Raw genomic sequence first — 11458 nt, forward strand, 5'->3', positions numbered from 1 at the left:
CTTAACAAATTGTTTTTTATCATAATTAACATCAAATATCATATTAAAAAACATAAATGTAATCATCATATTTGTAGTCGTCAAATTCTCTTAAAACCCCATATTTTGGTCTTTTTCGACTGTTATCTATTAATATAAGGCCTTTTCTGAACATAAATATAATATAAGGGTTTTTGTGCATATCATGTATAATTAGTTGTGCTTTTCTGCATATAGCCCATTCCGGTTTGGTATCGGTAATAAGCTCTTTTTAGTGTTTGGATTGTAAAAAATTAAAACAGCTTATTCCAGTATGGTATCGGTAATAAGCAATTTTTCATAAGTTGTTTTATTTTAACTTATTGGAATATGCTTATTACGGATTAAACTCAAATTACATTTTTACCCCTGATTTAAAAAAAATCAATAATATATAAATGTCTTTTTCGGTAATTTCATACGAATAAGCAGAATTTATCAAACACTAAAAAACAACTTATCAAACCTATGAGCTTATTGAGTTTTGATATTGGATAAGCCAATCCAAACAATTGTTTTATAAACTCCCGGATAAGCCGATAAGAACTTTTGAAAATAAACATAAGTTGTTTTAAATAAGCAATCCCAAACACTCCTTAATTATCAAGTTTCTGCACAAAAAATAGCATCTTTTTAAAATTCATAAATGAATTGAAAATTTTGAACAAATATACATGGTGCATGATGTTGGTATTTACTATTTAGTAAGCGGGATCTCACACATTTAAATCCACATCCACATGGTCTCCTAACATGTTTGTTGACATTATATTACAATGCTAGTAGAATTGTGGGTTGCAAGCAAATAGTTTTGTTAGTTTTTGCTATAATTCACCTATCGTTTCTCAATTTCAACAGTCTTGTCTTGCCAATAACCTACTTGTGTGAACTCGTAAAAAAACAATAGTAAAAAATTAGCCTAATCACCAAAATAGCCACCAAAAATGCATAGATGTCATTGCAAAATTGGCACAGTAAAGACCACCTACAAAACAACTATCGTTCTGAAAAGAAAAAAAAATGCAAACACGCAAATGCCAGCTACGAAACCATAGAAAAGACCAATTCTTCAAGAAAAGAAAACTCAATATTGTAATGAAAATGGTCTATATAGATTTCTACCACAAATAAATTTAAAAAATATATATATTGTAGATGACATCCATGAAATTTAGAGAATATTGACACAACAAATTTCACTGTGGAAGATGACATCCACGAAATTGGTGGCTATTATCATGATAAGACTTTTTTTTACTTTTTTTTTTTATTGTTTCTTGAATGATGGCTTATTAGTTATTTTCTCTTGATATAAAAGACAAGTATGTTTGGTCACTAAGGTCCCACCTAAAGGATTTGTAAGTTGTAACCCAGATGTGGATGAATTGTTAAGTCCCTGTTTAGATACCATGGTGCAAATCCGTAACAGATGTGATGTAAACCTTTGTTTCCCAATTCAAATATGTACATGAAACTTATTCCCATGTATATTGACTTAAAGCAAGAACACTTTTGACAATTTTTTTGTTTAAGTCGACACCAGAGAGAAACAAGTGATAAAATGGTAGAATTATAGGAGGCTTTGAGCTTCCTTACAGGTCGACCATTTAAATAAATGCCCCCTGAACATAAAACAAAGCACAAAGAAATATAAGGGCACTACTTGATCCCTCCAAGTTTCAGCTTGAACACATAGCACCTGAGATGAGAAACAAACCAACATCAAGGTGAAAAGAAGCAACAATTATATTTCAAATTTGAACCCAAGACATCTCCATAATGTACACCCAAGACCAAGTTCTAACTTTAGCCTGATTCCAAATAACTAACAACCAACGATTAAAAAAACATCACCAACATTTGGCTTAAACATGGAACCACAACATCTTGATAGCCCTCAAAGAACAAAACAGCAAAAAATCCAAAGATGACAGGATGTTGTAGACATCAAGAAATGTCAGTAGCTTTGGAGCCATCCTCAATATTGAAATATGTTCATGTACACTCTTGCATTATGCATCTTCTTCTTTTAGAATGGAAATGTTCTGTGCATTGTTTAATCAGCAATAGGGTCTTGCTTGATGATTGTTGTACAACTGTCATTCAAATGAAAATTTGGCCTCTTGTAGGTTAAAAGGAGTTCTAATGAGAGTATTTGACAAGGGTCATCGAGGTCTCCAAAAGTTAGGACCTGCAATAAAAGAAGACAAGTTTAGCATTTGTTTAAAACAAAATAAAATTCAACAAAGGGTAAGAACCTCTAGTTGCCATGGGAACTGGTGCTTCAGGGTATGGTCTATGATTTGCAGGTCGGACAGGATAATGCCAGGTGTTGGACATTGGTGGATCGCAAGGTGGACCTGCATACATATTTGGGGGATAATGTACTCCTCTAGGCCCATCAGGATGACATGGACCTGTTTGTTATACATATGATTAACAAAAATGATTAACTGTTAATGAGACTGGAACTGGATGGATGAACATGAAATGTGAAAAGAATAACTGAAGTATTATCTATATAAATCATGATGATCTTTACCAGAGAATGGAGGGGGTGGAAACCTCCAGCTGTCATCATGCACATGCTGCATTCTGTCATGATCGCTATGAAAGTTACCAGTATCTGTACCATTGACAAAATGAAACCTGCCAGGGTAGGAAGGAGGTGGAATCGACTGATCTGATTGGAAATATGAGAACTGTGATGACGGAGCAGGGTGAGGTGGCCTCAGATGCACATTATTATTGGTGGCTTGGACAGGTAAATTGCTGAAAGAAGAATTAGACGACTCTGGTGGTTGCATATCCATTCTGCCTTCAGGAGGATGATAATGAACTGGCTGAGCAGACTGTTGTGGATCATCATTACCATTCTGCATTACATGTGTCAAATACCTAACTAAAGTACAAAGCAATTTGTAAAAAACAAGTTTCAAACTCACCTGATTAGCTACATAAACGTCCGGCAATGGAGGAGGGGGAGGAGGAGGAAGGGTGGCTGGAGGAGGGGGAGGCGGAGGTAAAGTGGCTAGAGGAGGAGGAGGAGGAGGCGGTGGCGGCAGAGGAAGGGTGGGTGGTGGAGGCGGTGGAGGTGGCGGAAGGGAGGCTGGAGGGGGTGGAGGAGGAGAATTTGGCAGAGGTGGAGATGATGGAGGCAAGTCTCTGGGGAGTGGAGGAGCAAACAAGGGCAAATGCGGTGTAAGTTGATGATGTGGAAGGGATGGTTCCTGAAAGGTGATATTATTAGCAGTAGGGGCAGTTATGTCAGACTCACGAGAAGGGGCCACATCCTCCATTTCAAGCTCGCCATCAACATCCTCCAACACATGGGTATGCTTATCTGTGACCCCCACCCCATCATGCTCTTCAGATGTTTCATGGTTATGTTCAGGAGTAACAGCCTCAAAACCCTCCCCATCTGAATCGCTTCCTTCTTTTTCATCTTTCAGCATTGTTGGGATATCAAAACCAGATAGCTGTATGCTCGAATTACTAACCAAAAGGAAATATTTCAGATTCTTACTTTACCAAAACAAAAAAAAAAAAAAAGGATAGAAAATCACACCTTCCGTACTCATCTACAAGCATACCCTCAACTTCCCTAATTGGGTCATCAAACGCCCTTTCATTCCTAAAGGGCCTGCGAGAAGAATTACTGATCCTAGAAGACATGTTGTTGAGGGAATCAAGCTCACGAATATGGTGACGGATCATCGGTTCTGGAAGAATCTTTCTTTCTTGCCACAGCTTCAGAACCTACCAAATAATGAACATATTTTAATTCTAATAACTCTTGCATACACGGTTTATGGCAAACATATATATAAAGACAAGACATACATACCTTTAAGCATTGCCTACGGTTTTCAAGAGCACTATTCCCTGGAGGAGCAGCAGCCAACAACAACCGTGGTAACACTGCTTGAATCGCAGAAGGATACAGACCACCCACATCACCTGAAACACAATCAATGTGCATCATTGATTCAAAAACACACAATAAATCTTATATTAACTAACGAGTGTGATTAAAAAACACACCTCTAAGCCCTCGAGAACATTGTGCAATAGAGTCCACAAGGAAGAACAAGTCCACCCTTTTGTGTAAACTTGGTTCAGCTTCCAAACTGCGTGCAATAGTCTCCACCACCTACATTCCATATGTTATTATATATTATATAAATAAATAATACATGGTAAGAAAGTTATAAAGAGATAGCTAAATGACTAGTAAAATTACCTTGACAGCTATGCCGAATTTTGCACAGTCGATAGCAATGCGTGTGGCTCGGTCAATGCTTTTCTTTGTCCGTGTTAGTGCCCCAATACTGGCTTCAAAGGAAGTGAGAGCAGCATTTGCTTCTGACATAGTGCTCCATTTGCCGGTTTGCTTTTGTTGTTTATCATTGTATAAATGCACAGCTGCAGGACTAGAACAGCCACTGTTTTCAAGGAAATTACTATTATCTGAAGTGGATATGTTGTTGCAAATTGAAGTAGTAGTAGTAGTATTGGGTGGAGAGGCTCGTGCAGTTGAGTCAAACGCATCATCATTCGGATGAGGAGGAGAAGATGTCAGGGTACCTGACACGTTTTTATCGCTCAAGCTATCTTCATTGTTAACAGAGTTTGAATGGGAGAGTTCGAGTGCGGGACCCGTCTGGTCAACTGTCTTCAAAGCTTCTTTCTCGGTGGTCAAAGATGGAGATTCATCTACTTCCATGTTTGATTCTTTAACTCCTTCCCCATCTTCCAGTCTAAAACAAAACATCATTTCAACTATCAAGTTAATTAAAAAAAAAAAACTACATCCATCACAACAAAAAACAGCCAACATAGCCTACTTACATTGCATTGTCATCTTCTTCAAATGGATGTTCTTGTTCTACCATATTGCAGCTTTTCTGGGGAGACACAGGCAGCACCAAATTAACATGTGAAACCATCCCGTTTTCGAGATTGCTTGATAATAGAGGATCTGAACTCACCCCAGAAACATCTGATGGGTCTTTCTTGCTAGGTTCAGTCATCTCCAAAGTTACCATCTCACATTCATTTTTAGACTCAACAAGGGTATCATTGCATTCAGAAACAGATTCTCTCTTCTCAATAGCATCTGACAAAGGTTCTGGGCTTTTCACGACATCAGTTGATTCAACGGTTTCAGTACAAGAAGTCAACACGACAGAATCTTTACAATCAGCAATTTCCACTGGCTTTTCGTCTTTCAAAATCCCATTTGCTGGGCTAGAAGGTTGACTACAGGTGTTGTTGACCTCATCAATCGACTTATTCTGTTCAACTTCTGGAGCTAAATTGGTACAAGCCTGAGAATCACCATTGCTGAGAGGTTTCTCCTTTTCTACTTCACACTCATCTGTTTCTTTCGAGCAGTCTCTTGGTGAAAGAGATCCATTAATAATGGTTTTCATGGTAGAAGGTCCTCCATTAGAAACTTGCTCATCTTCAGCAACATTAGCAGACATAGCTTCAAGAGCACGATGAAGTCGCTTAGAAGGAGGTAAAGCAGCTTCACCATCAGCCAGGCAACCAAAATGCTTATTCTTGTTAGCTTCCCATAGTGGAGGCTTGCTATTGCTATTGCTATTGCTAACACTACAATTATTCAATGCAAAAGATTGCTCTACTTCTTCCCTACCACCCGAAGAGTTCCCCTCTGCAGACATATCTTCGGCATCACTTGAAACCACACAGTTATTTGCAGGTTCTGAAAGTTTATCTATTTTGATTGCAGTTTCAACCTCTTCTGTATTAGATAATGTTCGACCCATACGGACCCTTGCCCTTTTCACTAGAGGCAAATGTTCATCACCATCTTCCTTGGAATACTTCACAGCAGATTTTTCAGAATCAATGTTAAGAGCCTCAATGGCAGAGCCCGATTGCTTGTCAAATCTATCAGGAAACTCGGTTGTAACGGTGATGACCCGTTTTCTACTGGGCTTTCTTTTCTTCTTGACAATGACAGAATTAGTCTGGAATTCAAGCGTCTGACTCAACTGCACGTCTTCCATGACATGATCCTCCTGTTCCGTAAGCTTATAACCAGACTGTACACAGTTTCCCTCGTTAAAACTCTTGGTGTCAGAATCAGCAGTGACAATTTCAGAACCATTTTCTTCGGGGCTTGCATTTGATACAAGAGGTAAATCTTTATCCGGTGAACCAGGTGATGTCCTCACCCTTTTCGTCCTCCTTTGTGGTATGCTGGATAAATTACCATTACTCATCACCACATCTTCTGTGAGGTTTGGAAATCTGCAAGCATCTGTTCTTGCAGATCTCCGTGCAGATGGCACCCTTCCATGGATCCCTGAGGTCTGAGTACCAGAATATTTCTTTCTCGAGTATGTGGTGGGCACAGGTGCTTTTGTGGCCTCCGAATTACCAATAGCCTCAGACACTTTGACCTCTGTGTGATGAACAGTAGCAGCATCACCCTCACACGTAGTGCCATTAGGTTTTGAAGAATCTGCTACTCTTGTGTTTGAATCAATGGTAGGTGTGAGAGCCTCATTCTTAGAATTAGCAACACATTCTTCTGATTTGACACCATTTGTTGGAACGGTTGTATTAACATCATCAACTTGGACCTGTTTTTTGAGCTCCTCATAGCTATCGATTATCTCTCTTACAGCACGAACAAAATCAGCACCTTTACCATGACGTTTGCTTAATAGAGAGTCTTTCTTCTCTTCAGTAAAAGCTTCAACATCGGCTGGATTGCAGAATGCTCTGCATAGAGAGGTATACTTGGACCAATTAGATTTGTAATACACGGTTATCTCTTTGTTCATTTTCATAGATCTTAAACTCTTTCTATGTTAACTCACAGACAACAAACATTGTCGCCATAATCAACAAGTGTGCAACAAAGCCTATGACTGTAACGAATTATAGAATGGGTGTGTTTTGACATATTTTAAACTCAAGAGCAACCATTGTATGATAATATAGATACGCCTGCCAATCATTCACATAAATGTGTGCTTATCTATCAACATAAATGCATTTGTCAAATAGTAATTTAACCCCAGATTTGATGTTAAATAATGATAATTGTAAGACTAGTTCTGGCTGAAAGTTGTACTTGTACATACTACAAAAGATTAGCTCAAAAAAACAGTTGTTACAACAAAGATAGGCTTAAGAAAAAGAAACACAGTTGATCCAAAAAAAAAATAACTAATTTCAGCACAGCCTAATTAGACTAATCAGTACATCAAGTCCCCGCAGTGAACTATTTAATGAAACTCACATATTAAAAAATAACTAATTCATTGAGCTGGATAAAGAGTGATCAGCAGGTGTCAAAATACACCACCTCATCTCCTCGTAAATCTGGTAAGTCATTATAGGAAGAAAATGATCTTATAATGAACCAATTACATTAGACAGATTCACACATTAAACATCCATCATAAATAGATGCAAAAATATTCATCAGGTTGGTGTGCCTTCTTATGATGAATATACACCAGCAATTACTTTTGACCGCTAAAGTTGACCTTGAAGGAATTTCATAGTTCATGTAATTGAGTGAACATAAAGATAAACGAACATCAAGGATCCTATAACAAATTTGGTGTTGACAATTGAGAATCTATTATTTCAGTTGAGCACCATAAAGTACCCCCAAAGAAAAGAGCAGCTCCAGGTGTTGCTACTTGTCATGAGATGAAAAGTGCATCATGTCAATTGTCATATTGCACCCTTATCGTTATCTAATGAAATTCCTTAATTCGATAAAACAACTACAGCAATAAAAAGATTAGGTGATAGCATACTAGACATGAAAAGATAACAACACACAAAAATGTTAGGTTGTGAATGGCCTGATTGTCTTTCTTCTTATTAAGCATGGTCTAGAGTAATTAGTAAATGAAAATCGTTGTTTGTACTGTATGTTGAATGACAATGAATGACCATTATATCATCCATAGAGCTAAATGAAAATAAATGACCATTAATTCACTATCAGATAATAGTCGGTCTAGGGGTAGCTTTGGCTCCAGCTCCAGAAAGAATAAACAATGATATGTCTAACTTATAATTCTAAATGATAAAAAAGCACCAACTTATCATCTATTTTACTAAAAAAGATATAAAATATCATAATGATATAAACTCAATCATATTTAATCAGATTAAAGTGAAGTGGAAGTTATTCAAATTTCCAACCATATAACCAATAAAATGCAGAAAAACAGATCCACAACTAAACAATTATCATGTAACTAACAAATATTGAGACCTAAAAAACAACAATACAACTAAAAAAACTGAGATAAACAAAAAAAAGTGTTTATCATGTTCAAATAAGAGTTGCATTTTAGAAATCTATAACTTCATCGACACATTGGGTAGCTTATATGAATCTAATGTTTGGAAAGGGAAAGCATGAAAAAGTTGGGAGTTAATTCAACCATCCATGGCCTTCCCGGCTTAGTCTACGACTTATTGCATCAAGTCATCCCCCGCAAAGTCTATTAAGTCAATATCAAAAGTCATGAATGGAGTTGTACAAGGTTCAATTAATACTCATGTTTCTCACCTCAAAAATATCCCAACATGGTTATCCAAAACTTATAGTGATGCTCTCTATCTCACACAAGGCCACTCAAGACAACTTTAAGGGCACATGCTACTGATGAAAGACAATGTGTCTAGCCTCAAGAATCAATATGGTATACCTTAGTTGAATAGATGGTTCCCAATCTCCAGTGGAAACTCATAGGCTTTCTAATTGAAGTTAAGACAGTTTTTATGGACATTGAAGTTATAATAATATTGAGGGAGATGAATATGTGCAGGATAAAGTCAAGGAAGAGTTAGCAGATCTGCAGATGAGGTCCCAATTATTATAGTTAGTACAAGTGTTTTATAGATTTTAGTGTAAAATCATAGATAATACAAGTTTCAACACCCCTTCACGAATTTTCTAGATGTACTCCTAAACATGCGTGCATCAAGACGAGGATATATGTATCTGTGTCTATAGCCGTAAACGTATTATAGTTGACCAATATGAATAACGATTGTCAATACATCCTATGGAAGATCTAGTCCCCACAAGTCGGATCTTTTCTTGGATTTCAAATATACCAGAACGGAAATTACATACCACATATACAGGTTAAGATCCTATAAATTTGTATTCCCTTGTGGTTCCTTCAAAAGTCAAAGAAAGTATGAGTAATGGCTGAAACTGGGTTGATTAATTTGGTTGAGAATGTAAAACTAATTACTGCCTAGTATGTACTACAGATTTGATACTGTTAATATGATCATAGTTATTGGATATGCTAAATACTATCAAATTAGTATTACCATGTTTAGTGCAAACATCTCAATGGCACACTAAGAGTGAAGTCAAAAGATCCCAATTTGAAAAAGTCACCATAGTGAAAACATAGTGTCTATAATAAGCAAACAAAAAAAAACATTTTAAGCATCAATGAATTCAAACATCAATATATTAGCTAGTACAGCAACTCACTCAAATCAGTCAACATCTGTCCTAAAATTAGCATCTTTTGCCTAAAAAAAAGAGATCAGAGAACAAGGCGAATTGTAGCATCATAAAACAATGAATCCCAAAATCTAAGACAAAATGGAAAAAAACACAAAAGAGCTCAATAATGAGCTGAAGATCTGCTCAACTCTCTAATAAATGGACTATGTAGAACAAATCTAAAAAAGCATTTATGGTGGATAATTATTTTGTGGTCTATTCTTAAGACAATCAAGCATCATCAACATGTCATTTCACATTATTTGTGAGTTGTGACACATGTTGTGTGAAAACCAGTCTGAGCTACTAAAAATGTATCAGATGATCTCACCCACCCCCTAAAGTACCTAAATGATGACTTTGTGGCAATGATACATATTTATAAGAGACAAATCATAACTAAGATAAACATCAACACTAGATCTAAAACAGCAAAAGGTACTCACATTTGTTGGGTTCCAAAGAAGAAGACTAGAACTTTCTTCCAATCAGTAGAATACCCCCACTTCTCCGGCTCACTAACCTGCCACCACCATATAGATTGATATAGTAAGCACATGCTCCATACTGCCTATGCTTTCCGTCCATAAAAGCATACAGTGAGCAAATTATAAGAAACCAGAATTTAAATTTACAGATATTCTTTCTACAAAGCATAGCTATATATTCGGTTACAAAATAGCTGGTCTTGATTTTGCTTTGTTACAAACTAATGTTATTAGGTTCTCAGATACAATCAAAACACGTGGTTTGAATGAAAGAAGTACAAAAGAAAACCAGGTATAAACGGGCAACTATCACCCAAACAAAATAAAGAATGGTCAACATAGCAAATATATGAAAGCATATCAATAAAGGCTCAAACTTGGTGTGAATCTTTCAACAACTCAGATCAGTCTAACAAACCCTAAGTTAATATTAGAACAATTGACATCAACTCTACAAGATTCCTAAAATAAAAGAAATCGAAAAACCTACCGTAGCAGGCCAAGCAGGGAACCCTTTCACCTTGGCAAGAACAAGATCGCCGACCTTCCACTGCCGACAGGCAGCGGCGGCTGCGGCGGCTTTACTGGCACCTTTTCTCCGACTCGGCGCCATACAAACACGAGAAAAGAAACCTACTTTCCCAATAAATCAAATAAAAACCATACGATGTTACGAAATCAAGAACAATAAACTAATCGACTAATCTTCCACTGTAACGGCTGCAGAATCGCCCGCCGCTAAGTAAGCGGCTTCGAACTCCCTAGGGTTTTCTAACAACCTAATAACGAAACTGTATACAGGCATTGAACGATCAATCGGCAGGCAAAATAAGGGTTCAACACTGAATTTGTAAACAAGAACCCAACTTTTGAAGGTAAATTGTGATTATCAGAGACGATAAGTGATCAAGAACACGAAAAATCCTGTTTTGATTATCACTGTGTGTCAAAAAAAATGAAACCCTAAAATTCCAAAGGGGGAGAGAGGGGCTTTGTGTGGGTTCTGTGGAAGAGGGGGATTCACATACGGAAAGAAACAGATATGAATTTGGTTTAAAGAAGGGGGTTACGCTACTATGCGCCAGGAGTGCGTAGGTTTGGGGAATAGAAGAGATGCGTGGCTTTGGCTAACGTGAGCGATATGGGTATGGATACTGGTGCAAGCAGCACGTGGCCTACCGACTCGTCATCGGTCATCCATCATGATGGACTGCTGATAAAGTGCGCAGTCCGCGAATATTGGCGTGGGCCTGAAAACTATTGTGAGCTTGCTTATGATAATAGGCTTAACTTTAGGGCCTATATTTATGATCTCAAACGGGAAAAATGTCCACAAGATCTCTATAAATTTTGGACCTTCGCTAAACCACAAAATTTTGTTCATGTTTATTCACCAATCAAAGATCATAGATAT

The 11458-nt window shown here is 37.2% G+C and overlaps 1 protein-coding gene across 4 annotated transcripts; it reads right to left on the bottom strand.

Moving 5' to 3' along the window:
- Positions 1 to 1746: 1746 nt before the first annotated feature.
- Positions 1747 to 11076, bottom strand: LOC111886378 (protein HUA2-LIKE 2). Of its 4 annotated transcripts, none has more exons than XM_042898183.2 (11): positions 10535 to 11076; positions 10003 to 10079; positions 5010 to 6777; positions 4870 to 4925; positions 4262 to 4778; positions 4063 to 4171; positions 3866 to 3978; positions 3587 to 3777; positions 2561 to 3513; positions 2277 to 2435; positions 1747 to 2209 (listed from the first exon to the last, which is right to left on the bottom strand). In XM_042898183.2, the coding sequence occupies exons 1-11, from the start codon at positions 10655 to 10657 to the stop codon at positions 2184 to 2186; spliced, it is 4092 nt and encodes a 1363-aa protein (XP_042754117.2). In that variant the 5' UTR covers positions 10658 to 11076; the 3' UTR covers positions 1747 to 2183. The 4 variants fall into 4 exon arrangements, with proteins under 4 accessions (XP_042754117.2, XP_042754118.2, XP_023738376.2 ...); XM_042898184.2 differs by having other exon boundaries at positions 2561 to 2870; positions 2964 to 3513; positions 4870 to 6777; positions 10535 to 11075; XM_023882608.3 differs by having other exon boundaries at positions 2561 to 2894; positions 2964 to 3513; positions 4870 to 6777; positions 10535 to 11074.
- Between the last annotated feature and the right edge of the window lie 382 nt (positions 11077 to 11458).

This window comes from Lactuca sativa, chromosome 9 (genome assembly GCF_002870075.4).
Source record: "Lactuca sativa cultivar Salinas chromosome 9, Lsat_Salinas_v11, whole genome shotgun sequence".
Taxonomy (NCBI): domain Eukaryota; kingdom Viridiplantae; phylum Streptophyta; class Magnoliopsida; order Asterales; family Asteraceae; genus Lactuca; species Lactuca sativa.

Coding starts and splice junctions, on each gene's coding strand:
- LOC111886378 (XM_023882607.3), bottom strand. CDS start 10,657: ATGGCGCCGAGTCGGAGAAAAGGTGCCAGTAAAGCCGCCGCAGCCGCC. Junction 10,080..10,534: donor TCCCTGCTTGGCCTGCTACG/GTAGGTTTTTCG, acceptor TGGTGGTGGCAG/GTTAGTGAGCCGGAGAAGTG. Junction 3,778..3,865: donor ACCGTAGGCAATGCTTAAAG/GTATGTATGTCT, acceptor ATTATTTGGTAG/GTTCTGAAGCTGTGGCAAGA.